Raw genomic sequence first — 24,747 nt, forward strand, 5'->3', positions numbered from 1 at the left:
GATGACATCGCCGAAGTCGAGGATCGGTAGGATAGTCAGTTTTACTAGGGTAAGTTTGGCGGCGTGAGTGAAGGAGGCTTTGTTGCGGAATAGAAAGCTGACTCTTGATTTGATTTTCGATTGGAGATGTTTGATATGAGTCTGGAAGGAGAGTTTACAGTCTAGCCAGACACCTAGGTACTTATAGATGTCCACATATTCAAGGTTGGAACCATCCAGGGTGGTGATGCTGGTCAGGCGTGCGGGTGCAGGCAGCGAACGGTTGAAAAGCATGCATTTGGTTTTACTAGCGTTTAAGAGCAGTTGGAGGCCACGGAAGGAGTGTTGTATGGCACTGAAGCTCGTTTGGAGGTTAGATAGCACAGTGTCCAAGAACGGGCCGGAAGTATATAGAATGGTGTCGTCTGCGTAGAGGTGGATCAGGGAATCGCCCGCAGCAAGAGCAACATCATTGATATATACAGAAAAAAGAGTCAGCCCGAGGATTGAACCCTGTGGCACCCCCATAGAGACTTCCAGAGGACCGGACAGCATGCCCTCCGATTTGACACACTGAACTCTGTCTGCAAAGTAATTGGTGAACCAGGCAAGGCAGTCATCCGAAAAACCGAGGCTACTGAGTCTGCCGATAAGAATATGGTGATTGACCGAGTCGAAAGCCTTGGCAAGGTCGATGAAGACGGCTGCACAGTACTGTCTTTTATCGATGGCGGTTATGATATCGTTTAGTACCTTGAGCGTGGCTGAGGTGCACCCATGACCGGCTCGGAAACCAGATTGCACAGCGAAGAAGGTACGGTGGGATTCGAGATGGTCAGTGACCTGTTTGTTGACTTGGCTTTCGAAGACCTTAGATAGGCAGGGCAGGATGGATATAGGTCTGTAACAGTTTGGGTCCAGGGTGTCTCCCCCTTTGAAGAGGGGGATGACTGCGGCAGCTTTCCAGTCCTTGGAGATCTCAGACAATATGAAAGAGAGGTTGAACAGGCTGGTAATAGCGGTTGCGACAATGGCGGCGGATAGTTTCAGAAATAGAGGGTCCAGATTGTCAAGCCCAGCTGATTTGTACGGGTCCAGGTTTTGCAGCTCTTTCAGAACATCTGCTATCTGGATTTGGGTAAAGGAGAACCTGGAGAGGCTTGGGCGAGTAGCTGCGGGGGGGGGCGGAGCTGTTGGCCGAGGTTGGAGTAGCCAGGCGGAAGGCATGACCAGCCGTTGAGAAATGCTTGTTGAAGTTTTCTATAATCATGGATTTATCGGTGGTGACCGTGTTACCTAGCCTCAGTGAAGTGGGCAGCTGGGAGGAGGTGCTCTTGTTCTCCATGGACTTCACAGTGTCCCAGAACTTTTTGGAGTTGGAGCTACAGGATGCAAACTTCTGCCTGAAGAAGCTGGCCTTAGCTTTCCTGACTGACTGTGTGTATTGGTTCCTGACTTCCCTGAACAGTTGCATATCGTGGGGACTGTTCGATGCTATTGCAGTCCGCCACAGGATGTTTTTGTGCTGGTCGAGGGCAGTCAGGTCTGGAGTGAACCAAGGGCTATATCTGTTCTTAGTTCTGCATTTTTTGAACGGAGCATGCTTATCTAAAATGGTGAGGAAGTTACTTTTAAAGAATGACCAGGCATCCTCAACTGACGGGATGAGGTCAATGTCCTTCCAGGATACCCGGGCCAGGTCAATTAGAAAGGCCTGCTCACAGAAGTGTTTTAGGGAGCGTTTGACAGTGATGAGGGGTGGTCGTTTGACTGCGGCTCCGTAGCGGATACAGGCAATGAGGCAGTGATCGCTGAGATCCTGGTTGAAGACAGCGGAGGTGTATTTGGAGGGCCAGTTGGTCAGGATGACGTCTATGAGGGTGCCCTTGTTTACAGATTTAGGGTTGTACCTGGTGGGTTCCTTGATGATTTGTGTGAGATTGAGGGCATCTAGCTTAGATTGTAGGACTGCCGGGGTGTTAAGCATATCCCAGTTTAGGTCACCTAACAGAACAAACTCTGAAGCTAGATGGGGGGGCAATCAATTCACAAATGGTGTCCAGGTCACAGCTGGGTGCTGAGGGGGGTCGGTAGCAGGCGGCAACAGTGAGAGACTTATTTCTGGAGAGAGTAATTTTCAAGATTAGTAGTTCGAACTGTTTGGGTATGGACCTGGAAAGTATGACATTACTTTGCAGGCTATCTCTGCAACTCCTCCACCTTTGGCAGTTCTATCTTGACGGAAGATGTTATAGTTGGGTATGGAAATCTCAGAATTTTTGGTGTCCTTCCTGAGCCAGGATTCAGACACGGCAAGGACATCAGGGTTAGCAGAGTGTGCTAAAGCAGTGAGTAAAACAAACTTAGGGAGGAGGCTTCTGATGTTGACATCCATGAAACCAAGGCTTTTTCGATCACAGAAGTCAACAAATGAGGGTGCCTGGGGACATGCAGGGCCTGGGTTTACCTCCACATCACCCGAGGAACAGAGGATGAGTAGTATGAGGGTGCGGCTAAAGGCTATCAAAACTGGTCGCCTAGAGCGTTGGGGACAGAGAATGAAAGGAGCAGATTTCTGGGCATGGTAGAATATATTCAGGGCATAATGCGCAGACAGGGGTATGGTGGGGTGCGGGTACAGCGGAGGTAAGCCCAGGCACTGGGTGATGATGAGAGAGGTTGTATCTCTGGACATGCTGGTTGTAATGGGTGAGGTCACCGCATGTGTGGGAGGTGGGACAAAGGAGGTATCAGGGGTATGAAGAGTGGAACTAGGGGCTCCATTGTAAACTAAAACAATGATAACTAACCTGAACAACAGTATACAAGGCATATTGACATTTGAGAGAGACATACAGTAATCACAAGTGTTGAATTGGGAGAGCTAGCTAAAACAGTAGCTAAAACAGTAGGTGAGACAACAACAGCTAATCAGCTAGCACAACAACAGCAGGTAAAATGGCGTAGGCTAGGCAAGGAGGGTCGGATTAACTACACACAGAGCCTGAGTGCGGCTGGGGCCGGCAGATAAAACATAAACAAGCAGAATGGAGCACCGTGATTAATGGACAGTCTAGCATGCATCAGCTATGTAGCCAAGTGATGACTCTGCTGGTGATCCTTCTAAATTTTGAAAAACAGAAAATGCACTGAAGTGTGCAAATTCCTCTTCTTCTCTGCCTAAGCAAGTTCTGTCTGACTCTGGCATCATAACTTAAAATAATGCAGTAAGTGATCATTTTAATCATCATTTTATCCCGGGAGGCTTTTTATTTGAGAGAAACTGTAGTTTAATTGACCCTGGTCAGTCAATCGACTAATATTTCCTCTGCCAGCCTCGAGCTGACTCAACGTCAACTTCTATTTACATTTAATTTCAATAATTGACGTCTGTATTGTACAAGATGCCTTGCTTAAGATTGATGTAAAAAAAAATCCACTGGGACTGATATGCTTGATCCATTTTTGCTGCAGCTCTCTGCCCCCCTGATTGCTGAATCATTAACCCATATTTTTAACCTGACGATTATATCTGGTACTATCCCTAAGGTTTGGAAATCTGCCCATGTACTCTCCCTTCACAAAGGTGATGACTCTTCTGACCTAAATAATTATCATTATATTTCTAAACTTTCTCATCTGGCTAAAATATTACAATCCTTAATCAATTCTCAGCTAAGATCTTTCTTATCTTTGAAATGTATTCTAAATGTACATCAGTCAGATTTTAGACCAGGCACTATGTCTGCTGCATCCCTAGTTATACATTATGTGATTAACTGTATAGATAAAAGGCATACCCTTTCATGATCCTGTCCTTGACTTTCAATACTGTTGATCACGCACCTCTAATTCAGAGGCTTTCCTCATTTGGCTGAGACCGGGCTGTAACTGATTTAAAAATTACTTGACAGATATAACTCAATGTGTATCTGCTGATGGTGTTAAATCAGGTTTCCTGGATATTATGAAAGGTGTCCCGCAGAGGTCGATTCTGGGTCCTGTACTTTTTACTGTTTACATCAACAATATCGACTTGTCTGTAAAAAAAACTGTAACCTGCACTTGTATGCTGATGGTACTGTTGGAAGTACAGTTCCCGCTCAGCCCAGTCAAAACTGTTCGCTGCTCTGGCCCCCCAATGGTGGAACAAACTCCCTCACGACGCCAGGACAGCGGAGTCAATCACCACCTTCCGGAGACACCTGAAACCCCACCTCTTTAAGGAATACCTAGGATAGGATAAAGTAATCCCCCCCCCCCCCCTTAAAAGATTTAGATGCACTACTGTTCCACTGGATGTCATAAGGTGAATGCACCAATTTGTAAGTCGCTCTGGATAAGAGCGTCTGCTAAATGACTTAAATGTAAATGTAAACAACAGAGTCTAGACGGGGGGAACAAAATTATATGATAACAATAATGCTGACACGGGGAACCACCTGAGGAACAGACAGATATATAGGGGAAGGTCAAACAAAGTGAAGAAGTCCAGGTGAGTCCAATGAGTGCTTATCCGTGTAATGATGGTGACAGGTGTGTGTAATGATGAACAGCCTGGCGTCCTCGAGCACGAGAGAGGGGAAGCGGGAGCAAGCCTGACAATTATCCCGCCGGTTGACCAGGCTCTATCTGAACTACAGTCTGCCTTCATAGCATAACAGAAAAACTGTATTGGCCTGAAATTAGTATTGAATGCAGGTACAACTAAGTATATGCTGTTCACTACAGTGCATAAAAATAACTCTGATGATTTAAAACGTATGTACTTTGGCTGGTGTCCATATTGATCATGTCCCTGCTTACAAATATCTGGGTATCTGGATAGATGAAAAGCTGTATTTTAAAAAAGCATATTGATGAGTTAGTAAAGGTGAGAATAAAAATGTGCTTGTCCTATAGAAATAGGTCCTGCCTCTCGTTAAATAGTAGAAAGCAGATTTGGTGTTTTATTAGGATCCCCAAGCAGCATCTACTCTTCCTGGGGTCCACACAGAACATGGAACATGACATAATACAGAACATTAATAGACAAGAACAGCTTACGGACAGATTATTCAGTTGGCATTCCTATTGGTCCTAGACTGTGGCGACATCATCGATATGAATGCAGCTGCCACTTCATTAAAGCCGTTAGATGTAGTTTATCACTGCGCACTGCGCTTTATTGCAGGAGACCATTCTTGTATCGTCACTGCATTCAATTCAATTCAATTCAATTCAAGGGCTTTATTGGCATGGGAAACATGTGTTAACATTGCCAAAGCAAGTGAGGTAGACAACATACAAAGTGAATATATAAGGTGAAAAACAACAAAAATGAACAGTAAACATTACACATACAGAAGTTTCAAAACAGTAAAGACATTACAAATGTCATATTATATATATATATATATATATACAATGTACAAATAGTTAAAGGACACAAGATAAAATAAATAAGCATAAATATGGGTTGTATTTACAATGGTGTTTGTTCTTCACTGGTTGCCCTTTTCTCGTGGCAACAGGTCACAAATCTTGCTGCTGTGATGGCACACTGTGGAATTTCACCCAGTAGATATGGGAGTTTTTCAAAATTGGATTTGTTTTCGAATTCTTTGTGGATCTGTGTGATCTGGGGGAAATATGTATCTCTAATATGGTCATACATTGGGCAGGAGGTTTCATTCTCTGTCAGAAAGTGGGTTGTCCCTCTCTGATGTCACGTAGGTTGATACAGTGCTAATGTTTTCATTTATTAAGTCCTTTTACACAAAGTCCCACTGTACCTAGCATCTTTACTAAACTTTAGACCACACCCGGTCTCAAGGATGGTTAACTCTGGAAATGTTTTTGGTCTCCACGAAGTAAGGTAAGTCTTGCATCTTATTTGTGGAACAACATTTGATATGTTGGTGCCTCTAGGGCAATTCAGAAGGCTGAACAAGGACCTTTTACTGATGAATGTGTTTGTTTTTTATGACCATTTTGTTCTTTCTACTTGCATTTTGTTTTTATATTTTGATGTGTGTATTTTCTGTCATTTATGTCATTCAGGGCTCATCTGTAAAAGAGACCTTGGTCTCAGTATGACTCCCTGATCAAAATAAAGGTTAAATAAATACAAATCTGCTTTGACAGCTCTGTGACTTTGGATCAAATCAAAGCCACTGCTGATAATTCATGGTGGCGGCCCTGCCCCCCTTTAACAGCTGCTCTGCAACAGTTCTCCACTTCCTCCTTTTCCTCTCTCTCTCTCTCCCTCAACTCTCCCCCTTCCACCATGGCCACATCCCTCTCCATATACATGTTGAGCGGTGAGATAGGCAGGCCTGAAGATGCAATAGATAACCTGACATTCTTTATGGACATGGGAGATAGGGGAGGAGGAAGAGGAATGGTGTATGGGAAGATGTTTTATGTGTGGAGCTTTGAAATCACATGGACAGAACAAGCTTCGGGGGGGGGGGGGGGGGGGGCATGCTGTCTTTGTAGTACAAGACACAAGTCATCTTTTGAAGGAAATATCCCTTTCACTCTGTTATCACTTAATTACATGTCTGTGTTGTGCACCCTAACATCTATGCAAGGGGCATTGCAATCATTCAATGAAATCCCTATTGTCCATCAGTAGGTTTTTTTTCTCTTGCAACAACTCTTGCATGACCTCCCTGAATTTCTCTCCTCAGTCTGTGGGTGCATCCCAAATTCCCTATATAGTGCATTACTGTATACCAGCCATATGGAGAGTAGTGCACTATAAAGGGAATAGGGTGCCATTTGGGATGCAAGCAGTATCCACCTGTGTGATCTGGGGTGTAATCATTAGCCAAACAGTTGCGAAACAATAGTTTTTATTGGACAAATTCAGGTAGATCCCTCCCCGTTTAGTTACGTTTGCTTCACTTTAAGAAACGTTTTGCAACAGAATCGACGTAATGAATACGCCCCTGACTGCCTGCCTCTGTTTAACATGTTTAATGTGGCCATGTTTGTCTTTTCTGCAGCAGGAGGAGGAAGATGTGACTGGTGGCAGGACAGGAAGTGACAGATGGGAGGTCCTGACAATGACCCACTTGATAAGGTCAGTCACGTGATGCAGGCATCACAATAACACAATTAGGCCTAATTTGTCATGCACTCCTCCCCTCCCTGGCTCCCTCGGGAGACTGCCTCCACGAAGTGTTTTAGGCTGCTCAAAATGTTTCAGAAAAAAATACAAAGGGGACATATGTAGGCTAGGGCTAATCAAGATGTGTCCAGACTCCAGATTAACAGTTGCATAAAATATGCTACAGTAGGCTTGACATTTAAGGTGCAATATGATATACTGTATGTATGACAAACCAGAAATATAAAATGATCTCTGTATGTCCTTTTAAATGATCATGCAAATATTATGGTTGCAGCAGCAGGAATGCTTGCTTAGGAGGGAGCCATTTTCAAGGTGATGTGTCATGTCACGTGAGGAGTGTATCTCCAACCCATCTCCCTCTTGGGAAAATTTGAATCAGCAGGACACAAACATTCCCCATTGAGATCCACTGAAATGTACTAAAACCAACTCTAGAATCCACTGTAACTCGCATAGCCTATATACTGTAGGTTTACGATATACAGTTGAAGTTGGAAGTTTCCATACACTTAGGTTAGAGTCATTAAAACTCATTTTTCAACCACTCCACACATTTCTTGTTAACAAACTATAGTTTTGGCAAGTCGGTTAGGACATCTACTTTATGAATGACACAAGTACTTTTTCCAACAGTTGTTTGCAGACAGATTATTTCACTTATAATTCACTGTATCACAAGTCCAGTGGGTCAGAAGTTTACATACAGTAAATTGACTGTGTGCCTTTAAACAGCTTGGAAAATTCCAGAAAAGGCTTTAGAAGTTTCTGATAGGCTAATTGACATTATTTGAGTCAATTGGAGGTGTACCTGTGGATGTATTTCAATGCCTACCTTCAAACTCAGTGCCTCTTTGCTTGACATCATGGGAAAATCAAAAGAAATCAGCCAAAACCTCAGAAAAAATTGTAGACACAAGTCTGGTTCATCCTTGTGAGCAATTTCCAAACGCCTGAAGGTACCACATTCATCTGTACAAACAATAGTATGCAAGTATAAACACCATGGGACCATGCAGCCGTCATACCGCTCAGGATTGAGACGCATTCTGTCTCCTAGAGATGAACGTACTTTGGTGTGAAAGTGCAAATCAATCCCAGAACAACAGCAAAGGACCTTGTGAAGATGCTGGAGGAAACAGGTACAAAAGTATCTATATCCACAGTAAAACGAGTCCTATATCGACATAACCTGAAAGGCCACTCAGCAAGGAAGAAGCCACTGCTCCGAAACCGTCATAAAAAAGCCAGACTATGGTTTGCAACTACACATGGGTACAAAGATTGTACTTTTTGGAGAAATGTCCTCTGGTCTGGTGAAACAAAAATAAAACTGTTTGGCCATAATGACCATCGTTATGTTTGGAGGAAAAAGGGGGATGCTTGCAAGCCGAAGAACACCATCCCAACCATGAAGCATCGGGGTGGCAGCATCATGTTGTGGGAGTGCTTTGCTGCAGGAGGGACTGGTGCACTTCACAAAACAGATGGCATCATGAGGTAGGAAAATTATCTGGATATATTGAAGCAACATCTCAAGACATTAGTCAGGAAGTTAAAGCTTGGTCGCTAATGGGTCTTCCAAATGGACAATGACAAAATGGACAATGTTGTGGCAAAATGGCTTAAGGACAACAAAGTCAAGGTATTGGAGTGGCCATCACAAAGCCCTGACCTCAATTCCATAGAACATTTGTGGACAGAACTGAAAAAGTGTGTGCGAGCAATGAGGCCAACAAACCTGACTCAGTTAAACCAGCTCTTTCAGGAGGATTGGGCCAAAATTCACCCAACTTATTGTGGGAAGCTTGTGGAAGGCTACCCAAAACTTTTGACCCAAGTTAGACAATTTAAAGGCAATGCTACCAAATACTAATTAGTGTATGTAAACTTCTGGCCCACTGGGAATGTGATGAAAGAAATTAAAGCTGAAATAAATCATTCTCTCTACTACTATTCTGACATTTCACATTCTTAAAATAAAGTGGTGATCCTAACTGATCTAAGAAAGGGAATTTTTACTTGGATGATTGAATGTCGGGAATTGTGGAAAAACTGAGTTTAAATGTATTTGGCTAAGGTGTATGTAAACTTCCGACTTCAACTGTGCATTCCCTGATAATAAAATGCCGGCATATAGAGCTATTATATGACAGGACAGAGACTACATAGAACTATGATCGAACATCATGCATTATCAACGTTATTTAAATGCGTGTACGAATCCACAAATCTAACCTAATCCTGTACCATTATCCAACATACGTTTGATCTGTTAACTCATTTACACCCAGCATCTATGCTGTTATGCATGTTGGTAATTTAAATGTATTTGTCTGTATAGAATCAAAAACAAAAGAAAAATAAATCGAGACAGTATAATATCGCTGTATCCTAATAGTGCACGTCACCCAGTACAGTTATCTCTGCGTAACCTTGCTCTCCGCGCATCTCACTTGCGACGTCGGTGAAACGCTTTCATTTCAGTCGGTATGCCGCTGCGCAGGGAAGCGCAGGGAAGCCTATAGTCTACCTAGAGGTGAAATAAAATACATAGTCCAGGAGGGATGGTAGGCTATATTCGTTCATATTTGAGGATGCATTTTTTTTTCTCGTGCGCACCTATAGCTATGTATGTACTCCAATGCAAATAGGTATAGTCTAGGTTGTAACCGGTTGGACGTTTCAATCTGAATTGACTGGCTAGCAGTAAATAGACTAGTAGGCTATTACTCCGTGATTGTTATAATCTCCCAGATTGTCGGCGAGTTACTGCAGTCGATGCTGCAGTTTTAGCCTCTTGCACCGGGCTGTGTGCTGCGACCGCAAACTCAATGAGAAAGACATGCTTTCCTTCGTTCTGGTCTCTGGGTCTGTCTGGATAATATTAGGTGAGTTTCATATATTTTCATTCGTTGTGCTTACCATAGAATAGCAAGTGCCATGTATTGTATGGGCGCAGCCTCTGAAATTGTGAGACATGTTATTGATTTAGAATTCATATAGAATAGGATGCGTTTTTTTTTTACAGGTGCCGCTTCCATATTTAGAATAGCCTATAGAGCGGCCTGGATGATACATTTTCAGGATACATTTATTCGCGTCCGGCCTACACGGAATGAGCTGGGAAAGGTTATCTGTATGTGGGTATCTGACGGCCTGACAGTTAGTGCACAATTATAGCATAACCTATTTGATGTAACTTATAATAATAACCAGTTGTTGAGACATTTTCACGGAATAACGATTTTATTCTAAACGGGCCTTGTAATTACAGGCATATGGCATAGCTTCGGAAAGCGCATAGCGCAACATAATGCAATAACCAATGTGTATAGGACAACTGGGTCGATACAGTTTTTTTCTGAACATATATATGTATATGTACATATATATAATATATATATATTTTGTGTTTCAGCGAGTTATTTACATTTCCGGTATTTGTATGCTAAATTATTCCACATGACCGGCTTCAGTGTGAGAAATTCGTGTCTGCAGGTTATTAAGGTCGTGCAAGATACTGTTGGGTATATGCCTAAACCGGAAACACGTAAATGAAAAAGCTAATCTCTCAACCATTTAGCAACTGTATATCGCTTGCCAATGGCTCAGTGACAGCTGCTAACATGCATCAGCGTAAATGTAGGCTATTCTCAGACAGCCGGATAACACGTAGCTAGCTAGATCAACAAAAATATACATTTTGCTAAACAATTGCCTATATAGCAACGTGGCATAGTGGTTGCCGATGGATATCTTCAGAATCTACCCACGCCATAGTGGGTAGTGTGACGTGCGATTTCACGCGCTGAAGAGGGCATGTCTGATTGGTAGGAGCTGTCCAGGGATGAGGGGTCCTGAATCACTGCAGCCAGCTCGAGCGTATTAGCAGTTTCTTGGGTAAGGCTCTGTAAAACACTATTTTATTCCGCCAGTCAGGGGTGTGGGGGAAAATGGGAAAATTTAAAAAACGTTTTATATTAATCAACATTAGGCACATATTCCACATATCAGCATGTTTGATCTATAGTAATCTCGACTGCAAAAGATACAGTAGCCTAGGGCCCGTTAAACTGTTGTGTTGTCAAAATTTGCTTTACAGCCATTGTGCGCTGTCAAAAGTAATCGTCATGCGTAATGCATTGTTTTAACATCTGAGGTAGGCTACTAAACATACTCCATGAGCCAAACCCCCCGGATTTGGTCTATTGTGCTCACTTAGGGCGACGATGTCTCATAGTAACTTTTTTTGAAGGTCTATGAGTTGGAAAATGTGCAATAGCAGTTTTCTCCGTGTTATCACTCTTTCTTTCATCCCTCCATCCTATTAATTTTCCCCATAGGGATTTTACCCTATTGACAAACAATGTCAATATACAACAAGTTATTGCTCAGTTATACCCTTTAATAAATATATCATCGGAAAGCTTAGATTCACAGCTATCCATCAGACACATTTTCAGGGAATGTTCAGGTCAACAGAACTCTGACCTTTGACCTCTAGGGTACATTTCAGAATGACCTGTACAAATGGCTTTACAAAGGAAACCCTGACACATTTGAAACTTTGTTTGGCAAGTGGTTCTGAAAGATCATGAAATTACCTTTCAAATTATAAAAAGCACCAGATACAACTGTTGTTTAAATAGCCCATATTGTGCCATTGAAATGAGAATGTTGGAAGCTTGGCCATAGAATTCCATGTAATTGGGTGATAGAGGCACCAAACACACACACACACACACACACACACACACACACACACACACACACACACACACACACACACACACACACACACACACACACACTAACCCTTCATAAACTTTTTTCCCAATATGGCCACCAAACAACTCAATGGGATCTTATTGGACAATTTTGCATGACCATACCGAATTAAATATAATTGTAGTATGCCCCAAAATATCTTAAAATGTTCATAGTAATGTAAAATACACATCCAAATGAGCCAGGTGTGCCAGATATAATTGTGTTAACACAAGCTGTCCAAATCGCTGATTTTGGAAGATGTTATGATCAGTAATTGCAATATGTCACTTTCAAACATGTAAAATGGATATCTACATGTGAATAGTCATTGATGTGACTGATAAAAACAATATACAATGTTATCCTTGTAGCGGTTTTCATTATGAGGACTATAAACCTGCCCCTGACATTCCATTATATTGTCGTAAAATCACATTTTGGGCCTTTTCAGGCCAATTATATTACTTTTAGTATTCTAGTAACAGATCAATCTGCTATGGCTCTATAGTAAGAATACATCTTCATTTAGATGAACTCTGTGGAATGGTTTGCTGTTTCATCGTCAAGCGAAAACTCATTGGCGTTCCTGTAGAATATTTCATTGTAATGAATGCGTCCTCAGTTTTATGAAAATAGTTAATACGATAACATTTATATCATTTTAATCCGCTGACTTCCATGACTATTCACACGTATATATCCATTTCACATGCTCGAAGATGAAATATTGCAATTCTTGATCATAACACCTTCAGAAATGAGCGATTGGGACAGCTTTTGGGCACATTCGTAACGCAATTCTGTGAATAGTTTCACTTCATTATAGATCTGACACACATGGCTCATTTGGGTGTGTATTCTACATCACTATGAACACTTTAAAGGTCAAATGTAGCCTTTTTAATCACCATATCAAATCATTTCTTGGTGACATTTAAGTACCTTAAGGTGATTGTTTTAGATTAAAACGGTCAAAAAGAAAACATTTTGCTTCTTAGCAAAGGGCAATTTCTCAAGCAGAAACTTTGCTATGACTGTCTGGGAGTGGTCTGAGTGGAGAGGGGAAACTGAACATGAGCTGTTATTGGCAGAGAGGTTTGGAACTCTCTTTCTTGTTGGTCTATTAACAAATGTATCGCATGGTGATGTCACAATGGAAGGCCAAAACTCCATCCCAACAAAACAGGCTGAAATTTCAGGCGGTCTTTTCGAACAGCTCTTACAATAAAATAACATTTTCACAATATTATTCCAATCTCATAGTATGGAAATATATATAAAACACAGGAAAATCCCATTTTGGACTGCACTGGGCCTTTAAGATATAATTGGGAATACTACAATTATATTTCATACAGACATGGCCATGCGAAATTGTCCAATTAGAGCCAATTGAGTTGTTTGGCAGCCATATTGGAAAAATGCTTCTGTGGGGTTGAGTTCTGTGAGATTTTTAAAACCCTGTTCTAGCTGTGTGTGTGTGTGTGTGTGTGTGTGTGTGTGTGTGTGTGTGTGTGTGTGTGTGTGTGTGTGTGTGTGTGTGTGTGTGTGTGTGTGTGTGTGTGTGTGTGTGTGTGTGTGTGATTTGGTGCCTCTATCACCAAAGTTAGAATCCAAAAACATAGCTGCCCCATTACATTAAGTCTAAGTTTCCAACATTCTAATGTTGATGGTACAATAATGTTGATGTTGATGTCTAATGTTGATGGCGATCTTCTAGCAGCTGATGCTTCCAACGTTGGTTATGTTATACATCATTTGAAAGGTCATTTCATGACCTTTCAGAACCACGTGTCAAACAAAGTTTCAAATATTTACAGGTTTCCTTTTTAAAGCAATTTATACAGGTCATTCTGATATGTACCCTAAGAGGCCGATGGTCAAAGTTCTGTTGACCTGAACATTAAGAGAAATGTGTCTGATGGATAGCTATCTTTCCAAATATATATGATTAAAGGGTATAAGTGAGCAATAACTTGTTGTATACTGAAATGTTTCGTGATTTGGGTCAAATTCCTATGGGAGAAATGAATGGGATGGAGGGATGAATGAGAGATGAGACATCGTCACCCCTAGTGAGACCGACCAACCCCCCCTGGCTCATGGACTAACAGGTAAACCTATTATTTTCCCCCTCTTAATAATTCAGAGGATGTGGGTCACATGCTCCACCCATGACAGAGTTACAGACTGAGAAAGTATATATGAGTGCTTCTCAGTTGAAAAGTTTGGCAAAAACATGCAGTATTTTTCTGAACATTGTAGACTACATTTGTAAATCAGCCTACAATTGAATGACTTTTTAATGTCGTCATGGAACCTAGCTAGGCTATAGCCTATTTAGTGAAAGTTATACTATACCAGTGGTAGTTTAGTGTTGTCCCTGTCATTTAGAAACATTGCATGAGAAGAGTGGGGATAATATCAAGCATAAAACCTTTGGCCATTACCCTATCAGCTAGATTTTGGCCCCCGTACAGTAGGCTATGCTACTGTACATATGTGAGGTGTTAATTTACAGGTTCATGTTTACAGTATGTAAGTGCATTCCAAGTTTAAAGAGAGGAAATTCTATGATATTTACATGCTGGAATCTCATATGATCCATCGCATTAATCATATTAATGGATGTTGCCTCACTTAGACAGTTGTGAGTGTTATGAAGAGTAAGGGTGGATGGTGTGGATCTTCCAGCATCCCAAGCATTCCCATTGCTTTAATGTCGGTTATTGGACTGTATTGGCAAAATGGAAAGTGCTGAACAAGGGTTACGTCCTCTCCTGATGCACCGCATGCTTTACTAGGTATCTTTAGATCAGTCTTAAAGGCACTCAAAAAACGCGATTTTCTTGTGTATTATGTATATTTCAACACTATGAAGTTGGAATAATACCATGAAATTGTGAAAATGGTGAAGAGCTGTTTGAAAAGACGGCCTGAATTTTCAGCCTGTTTTGGTGGGATGGAGTTTTAGCCTGCCTGGGTGACATCACTAGGCGGTCAATTAGTTAATAGACCAATAAGAAAGAGAGTTCCAAACCTCTCTGCCAATAACAGCTAGTTTTCCCCCGCTCCGACCACTCAAAGACAGTCATAGCTAAATTCTTGCTTGCGAAATGACTCTGCTAAGAAGCTATTGTTGTTTCTTTTTGACCATTTTAATTGAAAAAGAAAATTAGAGTAAAGGTACTTAATTGTTACCAAGAAACAATTAGATCTTTAGATAAAAACTACTGCATTGGACCATTAACTAAAACCCCATTGCCTGACATCCCCCATCTCTTTTAAAATGACTCATTGATCTGCTCACTGTATGACTCAATCCTGTATGTTTGTATATTAATGTGTTTAATTGAGTCTGCACTGTACGTACGTGTCTGTTTTGGTATCCTGAGTGGTACAGCGGTCTAAGGCACTGCATCGCAGTGCTAGAGGCGTCACTACAGACCCGAGTTCGATCCTGGGCTGTATCACAACCGGCCATGAGTCCCCTAGCGCGGCGCACAATTGGCCCAGCGTCATCCGGTTTAGTGGAGGGTTTAGCCGGGGTAGGCCGTCATTGTAAGTAAGAATTTGTTCTTAACTGACTGCCTAGTTAAATAAAAGTTCAATTGAAAAACAATTCAAATGTTAGCTTTTAAACTTGCATGTGTGTTGTTGTTTTTGTGCTGAGGTCTCCATGTGTGTGTGTATGGTACATACAATATTTATAATTTGCTGGCTTTAGGGAGGGCGGAGGAGAGAGAAAGGGAGGGGAGGGGGAGCGAGATAGAATAGCTGGAACGTCTGCTGAAGGTGGTGTGATACGGTGGCCAGCCAGGCACAAACTAGGCCAAATGCGCTTCTCCTTTTCCCCCCTCGCTTCCCTTGCTGAGCATAATCTCCCAAGGGTGGGAGGTAATCAAAGGTTTGCAGAGGGCAAAGTAAGATCTGCCCGGGTGCCCAGACAGACAGACTGACAGGCGCTGCCTTGCTAGTCTTCACTACCAGAGTCTAGTGTGCCTTGCTTCCTTATTAATGCAGCTGCTTTCCTGAGCATTGATGTTGAACCCTAACCCCTTTTAAAGCACCCTCCACACTTGCCTTTGTCTTAATCAACGAGATTATCCATGTGTCGTTAGCCTAGAACTCTGCCATTGCACTCACACGGAGTGCGTGGATGTGCGCAGCACGCATAGAACATGGGCTTAATGTGACTGTGGGTTTGCGGAGGTGACACGGTTGAGATAAAATGACTGGATGGTCGCACAGCTAGAGAGAGGGAGAGAGGGAGAAAGGAGAGAGAGAGAGAGAGAGAGAGAGAGAGAGAGACAGACTGTCAGACAGACAGACAGACAGACAGACAGACAGACAGACAGACAGACAGACAGACAGACAGACAGACAGACAGACAGACAGACAGACAGACAGACAGACAGACAGACAGACAGACAGAGACTGAGAGAGAAGAGAGAGCGAGGTGACTTTAAATAGAAACGTCAGAGCCGGGGGGTAGGGGGGTGGGGGTGGGGGTTACTTCTGTGCATCCGTCTCTGTACTAATAGGCCATAATCTCATGGCAGAATAGCCTAATTGCTGGTGACGCTCTGCAGATGGGGAGAGGGGGCGGGACTCAGGCCTCTGAGGTTAGTGTGGTCAGCCAATAGCTTCCGTTCCCAACCCTTACGCTACCGGTAGGTTACATGTACAGTATCCAAGGATTCAGAACAGACACAGTAGGCCTACATATGGAAAGAAACAGTACATCTAGGAAAATCAGAGCTGGAAAAAGTTCCCAGTTGTCATACTTGAGTAAAAGTATACAGTAGATACCTTAATAGAAAATGACTCAAGTAAAAGTGAGTCACCCAGTAAAATGCTACTTGAGTAAAAGTCTGACAGTTTTTGGTTCTAAATATGCTTAAGAATTCAAAGTAAATGTAATTTCAAAAATATACTTCAGTATCAAAAGTAAAAGTATACATCATTTCAAATTCCTTGTTAGGCAAAGCAGATGGCACCATTTTCTTGTTTAGAAAATGTACGTATAGCCAGGGGCACACACTCAGACATCTTTTACAAATGATGCATTTGTGTTTAGTGAGTCTGCCAGATCAGAGGCAGTAGGGATGACCAGGTGTTCTCTTGATATGTGCATGAATTTGACCATGTTCCTGTCCTGCTAAGCATTCTAAATGTAACAAGTGCTTTTGGGTTTCAGGGAAAACGTATGGAGTAAAAAGTACATTATTTTCTTTAGGAATGTAGTGGTAAAAGTAAATGTTGTCAAAAGTATAAATTATTAAGTAAAGTACATATACCCCTCAAAAAACTACCTAAGTAGTACTTTAAAGTATTTTGGCTTAAGTACTCTACACCACTGGTGTTCCTAATGTTTGGTATACTCAGTGTATATCTTTCTGTCTGTGTACCCCTCCAACCAGAAATATCATGAGCTCACTGTGTCCCTAATGACCCAAATTAGGCTGTGTTAGACGACTTATGTGATTGGTCCATCTGATCAAGGTAATTATTGTTGATGATGACGATGTGGTGGATTGGGAAGTGGTGGTTGCCTGAGCAGCTCTTCCACTGTCCTCTGCCCAGTAGTACTCTTCCCAGGCTAAAGATAGCTGGCTCTGAGCTGTGTGTGAGTGATCCTCTGCTAGCCTAGCATAGGGGCAGGTTACTATAGGACAAAGGGTTAGATCAGAATGTTTCTCTCATTACACTACTAGGCCTATAAAGTCTCTCTCAAGTTTTTGTAAACACTTTACATTGTAGGCAATCCATATTCTTGTGATTTATTCTGGCCTTTCCTGTTCGTCTGTGGTTTTTCATGCTTAGTATGTGTGTATAATGGCAGGTGTACCTCTGCTCTTAGATCTACCTGGCAGCAGTGGCATAAAGGGTTAAGTTGAAATATTTGGGGTTAAGTTGGAATATTTTAAAGTACTGCTTAAATATTTTGGGGAGTATCTGTATTTTACTTTACTATTTATATTATTGACAACTTTTACTTTTACTCCACTACATTCCTAAATAAAATAAACAACTTTTGACTCCCTACATTTTCCTTGACACCCAAAAGTACTTGTTACATTTTGAATGCTTAGCAGGACAGGAAAATGGTCCACTTATCACGAGAACATGTGGTCATCCCTACTGCCTCTGATCTGACGGACTCACGAAACACAAATGCATCGTTTGTAAATGATGTCTGAGAGTTGGTGCGTGGCCCTGTCGAGGCGTAAATTTTAAAAAACAAGAAAATGGTGTCGTCTGCTTTGCTTACTATAAGGAATTTGAAATGATTTATACTTTTGATTCTTAAGTATATTTGAGCAATTACATTTATTTTTGATACTTCAGTACATTTAGAACCAAATACTTTTAGAATTTTACACAAGTATGACAATTGGGTACTTTTTCCACAACTGCCTGGCAGTATAATTCACCCTCATCAAGGCTGAAAACCCCCCACCAGAGATAGATATCGGACAGCGAATGAGTTCCAGCCTAATACTAACACAGCAACTGAAACAAGGAAGGTCAGGATGGTATAGAATTGCAATGTCTGTCAAATAAATTGCCGTAAAAAGCACCATGTACCACATACCACTATGAGCAATAATAGTATTACCATAATGTTGCACATGACTCATCATTGTAACCTTACTGTAGCCTTTCAATAGAGATGGCAGTGAACCATAGGGATGTAGTTAAACACACTCACAGGATATATAGAGTCTACGCGTGTGAATGTGTCAGTTTTGTAGTGACAGAAGAGGAAGTGCGGCCTGTTCTGTTCTGGTAGATGGTTGATTCACATGGTGGCTGCTGTAACCGTCATTTCTGATGTCTCTCTCTGCTGCATAGTGAACCAAGAACGAGGAGGAAGTGATAGTGATTGGCTGGGCTTGTGGTTCTGTGTGACTCATACCATTAGGGAAGAAACACAAATTCAGCATTTCCGTCTACAAACCAACCATACAGAATGATGTATATTATTCAGTGTTATTCAGTAATGTATATCTTAAGATAGCTAGGTGGGACAAAAACACGCCTAAGTCATAGTAAGTACATTTTTCTTCAACAAGGTACCTTTCAGCAAAGTCAGCAAAAAAGTTGACCATGCTTTAAGCATAGCCTGAAGTTAGGGAGGGGCAGTTCCTCTTGCTGCTCATCCAAGCTGGGCTGACTTCCAGGCTGATATACCTGCCTGGTATGCAGAGATGCGTGTCGCCACCTGGATGTCAGAAGGGGGGAAGGAGAAAAGTAGTTGACTTCTAGTGCTGCACTATACGATAAATACGTCATATAAAGTGCAGTGAAAAAGTATTTGCCCCCTTTCTGATTTTCTCTATTTTTGCATAGTTTTGATTCTGAATGTTATCAGATCTTCAACCAAAACCTAATATTAGATAAAGGGAATCTGAGTTTACAAATAATTTAAAAAAAGGTGTACTTATTTTATTTATTTTATTAACTAATGACACCCACTTTCCCTGTGTGAAAAAGTAATTGCCTCCTTACACTCAATAACCTTTAGCTGCAATGACGGCAACCAAATGCTTCCTGGTATTGTTGATCCGTCTCACATTACTGTGGAGGAATGTTGGCCCAGTCTTGCACGCAGAACTGCATTAACTCAGCAACATTTGTGGGGTTTCAAGCATGAACTGCATATTTCAAGTCCTACCACAACATCTCAATTGGGATTAGGTCTAGATCTAATCCAAAACTTCAAATGTATTGCTTTTTAACCATTTTCATGTAGACTTGATTGTGTGTTTTGGGTCATTGTCTTGCTGCATGACCCAGCTACACTTCAGCGACAGCTCACAGACGGATGGCCTGACATTCTCCTGTAGACTTTTCTGATACAGAGCAGAATTTATGGTTCCTTCTATTAAGGCAAGTTGTCCAGGTCCTGAGGCAGCAAAGCATCCCCAAACCATCACACTACCACCACCATGCTTGACTGTTGGTATGAGGTTCTTACTGTGGAATACAGTGTTTTGTTTTCGCCACACATAATGGGACCAATCTCGTCCAAAAAGTTCTCAAGTTTGCCAAAAAAGCACCTGGAAGCACCTGAGTGATCATCAAGACTCTTGGAAGAATGTTCTATGGACAGATGAGTCCCATAATGCCTGGCAAAAACCGAACACTGCATTCCACAGTAAGAACCGTATACCAAAGGTCAAGCATGGTGGTGGTAGTGTGATGGTTTGGGGATGCTTTGCTGCCTCGGGACCTGGACGACTCTCTCTGCCTCTCCTTTTCACTTACTCTCCCCCCTCCACCCTCCTCCTCTCCCACCCCAGAGCTGAGTTCCACCCTGATGGAGAGGATGCAGGCCCAGGAGCTAATGAGCAGTCTACCGCTGCCTGAGCTGGATGAGTTAACCCAGTTCTTCCGCTCCCTGCCCACCTCCACGCTGGTGGGAATCGGTGCTCTGACTGCTGTGCTGGCCTACTGGCTGGCCACACGGCCACGCGCCATCTCTCCTCCCTGCAACCTCCGGCACCAGTCTGAGGAAGTGCTGGTAAGCCAGAGATACGATGCGATCAGAGGAGGCTGGTGGGAGGAGCTATAGGATGACTGGCTCATTGTAATGGCTGGAATGAGGTCAAACGTTCTTTCCAAGCGTTTGATGTGTTTCGTACCATTCCATATATTCCATTACAGCCGTTACAATGAGCCGGTCCTCATATAGCTCCTCAAACCAGCCTCCTCTGGATGCGATACTCCACCTCTGCCCGTATTCACAAAGTGTCTCAGAGAAGGTGTGCTGATCTAGGATCAGTTTAGCCTTTTAGATCATAAGGAATAATACAGGATGTACCTGATCCTAGACCAGCACTCTGAGACAATTTGTGAATATAGGCTCTGGGCACCAGGGCAGCACACAACAAAGGGGGCTGACTAAGACATAAAACCACACAGAGGTTTACCTGAGGGTTAACACAATACCACTGTTACACCTACTCCATTTACCCTCATACACACATCATCACATCCTCACGTAAGTAAGAGAACATGTTGGTTATCGACCCTACTGTATATTTGGACCTCATTCAGAAATAGTCATGTTTTTACTTTGGTGTGTGTCTGTGTGCGTGTGTGTGTTCCCTAGCCTCATTGTGTCTATCTCCCCCTGTCGGTCTCTAGCATGAAGATGGGGTTCGCAGGTCCATGCTGGGGGACAGCCCCAATAAGCTGCTGACACACTACCATGAGGATGCCAAGACCATGTACGAGGTGTTCCAGAGAGGCCTCCACATAGCCGGTGTGTACACACATGCACACACACACACACACACATGCACACATGCACACACACACATGCACACATGCACACACACACACACACACACACACACACACACACACACACACACACACACACACACACACACACACACACACACACACACACACACGTGCACACACACACACACACACACACACACACACACACACGCACACACACACACACACACACACAAACACACATACTCTTACATGTGCAGACACAGTCGCAGACAGACAGACGCATGTGTGCACACATGCACACACACTTGCACTTACTCAGACCACAGTGTCTGCATGAATGTCACATACGGTACATGCACACACACATGCGCTGTGGTCTGAGTAATACACCCACACATAGACATTGTGGTCCGACAAAGTGATGGTGCCCTGCCTGTGTGGTCTGTCTGTGTGAGTGAAAAAGTGCCATCTAGGTTATCATGTCGACCGAGCGCTTGGGAATGAGTGTGTGAGGCCTAAAGTTAAACTGCAGACAGACTGGACCGTATATAAAGTAGATAGTATCTCTCTATATCTGGTTCTGAATGGGCTGAATGACTGACTGACTGAAAACCAATGCTGAGGACCAACTGTCATGTTATTGTTAGTACACAGTGAAGAGATTGCCGAAGAGAACAAAATAAAGATAGCGGAATCAAAATGTACTGTACATGCGTGGTCATAGGTGTCAGTCAAGAACTTCTGTGTTTTCATGTGATCGTTTGGGGGTTTCTGTGTTTTCGTTTTTTCCCTGACTCCTCCTGTTGTTGTATTGTTTCTAGGTGATGGACCTTGTTTAGGCTCCCGGCTACCCAACCAGCCTTACAAGTGGCTGTCCTATAAAGAGGTAAAGCACACAGTTGAACTACCTTTGGTACAGAACACTGAAGCACAAGAGCATCTCTCTGCTTTGCATACAGGCTGTGTGTGGTCTATTCCTTCATAGGGCTAGTGTAACCTATAGCTCTGTGTGTAACTCACTCCTTGTGGTTTGTAATTGCATTTGGAGGCGTAGCACATGGCTTCTCGACAGATCCACAGGTTCAGTTTACAGTCTCCCCTACCTCAAGGAGAGACGTCTGCTACTACTCAAACCTCCGTAGTAACACAGAGTTGAATTTGAAGTTGATTTATACTAAAGCTTTCTGCACAACTATTGAAATACTGGCCTTTCTTACGCACACATTTGAAGGGATTTTGGCTTCCAAACACAATCAAAAGTGAGGAACTCATTTTCAGCATTCTGTATATGGAATTCTTTAATAGTATTTTCTCCTCAATGTTACTGAAAGCGATTTATTTAGGAGGCTTATTGGAATGCTGCAGCTGGAATGATTCTGCTCCAAATTTGAATCTATGACATCATGAGAGTTGAGCAGAGGATAGTATGTTTCTCTTTCATATTTCTCGTTTCCCAACATGCTCAGCTGCTATTTATTTTTCACTTCCAGGTCACGACCCGGGCGGAGCACTTGGGGTCGGGGCTGCTGAGCCAGGGCTGCACGCCAAGCCCAGATCAGTTCATCGGAGTGTTTGCACAGAACAGGCCAGAGGTGAGGTCATCATCAATGCGAGACACTGTGTGTGCATCTCAAATGGCACCCTATTCTCCACATAATGCACTATATAGGGAATAGGGTGCCATTTGGGACGAAACTGATTCACAAATGTTTTGATGTGATGTACAGTCTAACAGCCCCGACTGCTCACGTAGAGGCTTTTTTATTCTCTTTATGGCGACACTGACCTCCTTTTGACCTGTCTGTCTGTACTTGCAGTGGATCATTTCGGAGCTGGCCTGCTACACCTACTCTATGGTGGTGGTGCCTCTGTATGACACACTAGGGCCTGATGCCATACGGTACATCATTAACACTGGTAAGACTAGCAGCTTTCTGAGGTTTGTGTCCCAAGTGGCACCCTATTCCTTACACTGTTCACCTATGGGCCCTGGTCAAAAGTAGTGCACTACATAGTGAATAGGGAGCCATTTGGGACTGAAACTTACTGTAAGTGTACTGCTGTCTACTCTATTTGCCCAAAGCAATAGATTTTAGAATGTTCCTTTTGGTTTCATGGCCCAGTTCTTTTAATTATTTTCTTGATCAAGTTGCGTTGGCGATGTCATGAAACACATACTACCTATAGATGTGTCTGAAAATATCAAAAACTGAGACACTCAGCCTTCCCTTCCTGAATAACAGTTTTACCTTGACCAGAGAATTGTGTTTTGTCGTGTTGAAGTTACACAATCCCTTTAACTCCGCATACTCACTCACAGGAATCAGGCAAGGGCTCACCTTCACCTTATGCTGGAGGTAATGAGCTCAGCACAGTGGGTTTGGGAGGGAACAGGTCTTGAGATATGTCGTTACACTCTCCTTCTTTCCCATGACCTCAGGGCTTTCCATCCTTTATTTTCACACTAATCAGACAGATAACATTAACTCACTTTCATCATGTTATTCATCATTTCCAATTGCCCCTCAGTGACATAGTGCGTTGGTTTTGGCCCAGTGCCCCAACAGGATTTGTCTCTGCTCCAAGGCCGTGGAAGGGGAATCTGTTTGTAGAGCAGTAGTTAGTTAGCTGTGTGTTTACTAGCTGATTGGATCATGTATGTGTGTTCTAGTTCTTACAAAAGGCGTGCGGATCTCGTGTGCTGTCTTTCAGCCGACATCATCACAGTGATCTGCGACAAGCCTGAGAAGGCCCAGGTGCTGCTGGGTAACGTGGAGAGGCAGGAAACCCCGGGCTGAAGAGGATCATCCTCATGGACCCCTTTGACCCTGCACTGCTGGAGCAGGGGGAAGGCTGCGGGGTCATCGTCCAGTCCATGCAAGACGTTGAGGTACATAGGGAGAGTGTAAGGGGGCAGGGGGGGTGGAGGAGTGGTGTAAGAGGTTAGGGAGAGAGGAGGGAGAGAGGAGGGAGGGAGTGGGGAGAGTAGGGGCAGATGGAGATGGGAGGGAGGGAGGGACCTCAGGTGGGGAGGGAGAGGTGACTCAGCCCAGGTAATATACTTTACGGAGTGGCTACAGTTCCGGATTTTGTGGCTATTGATACAGATTTCTGCGCAGGTGCAGTATTTTTTTCTTTACCTAGCTGCTACCCACTCTGCTGCCTACTTGGCTTCTGCTCAGTGTTCCCACTACTCCGCTGCTGCTTCCGCCTCCTTGACATGAAGGGGGAAACTTGATCTTGTACACTAAAGCAACAACTCGCTACGATATGACAGCATAATTATGAAGATTATCCTTGCAAATAGTAGGCAGCCGAAAGTAGTAGTTGACAAACGATGTGAGGAATAATACCTCACCGGGTGCCAGGCGATGCAAAACAAGGTCGCCCATTATCAGACTCTGTTTCCCGGTCTGGATACACATGCTCGGGCTGCCTAGAACGTTCGGCTGCCCAGAGGTGGAACAGCTAGGTAGCCTACTCATGCGGTACTTGCATGATCATTGAGAAGCAAAATAGCAATTAGTAGTGCCTATATGTGGTTAGAACACAGATTGTTTTTTTTCCCCAATGCAAAACTCAATTTGGGAGTTACATTAGTTTTTACAGGAACTGGC

The 24,747-nt window shown here is 42.9% G+C and overlaps 1 protein-coding gene across 1 annotated transcript in view; it reads left to right on the forward strand.

Moving 5' to 3' along the window:
• The first annotated feature begins 9,563 nt into the window (after positions 1-9,563).
• Positions 9,564-24,747, forward strand: part of acsl6 (acyl-CoA synthetase long chain family member 6) — a 41,810-nt gene continuing 26,626 nt past the window's right edge. Inside the window, 8 exon segments of the mRNA XM_029627093.2 lie at positions 9,564-9,987; positions 20,179-20,399; positions 21,026-21,143; positions 21,952-22,016; positions 22,621-22,722; positions 22,948-23,047; positions 23,843-23,920; positions 23,923-24,020. Coding sequence (XP_029482953.2) covers positions 9,942-9,987; positions 20,179-20,399; positions 21,026-21,143; positions 21,952-22,016; positions 22,621-22,722; positions 22,948-23,047; positions 23,843-23,920; positions 23,923-24,020 — 828 coding nt within the window. The 5' untranslated portion in view covers positions 9,564-9,941.

This window comes from Oncorhynchus nerka, linkage group LG22, assembly GCF_034236695.1.
Source record: "Oncorhynchus nerka isolate Pitt River linkage group LG22, Oner_Uvic_2.0, whole genome shotgun sequence".
NCBI lineage: Eukaryota > Metazoa > Chordata > Actinopteri > Salmoniformes > Salmonidae > Oncorhynchus > Oncorhynchus nerka.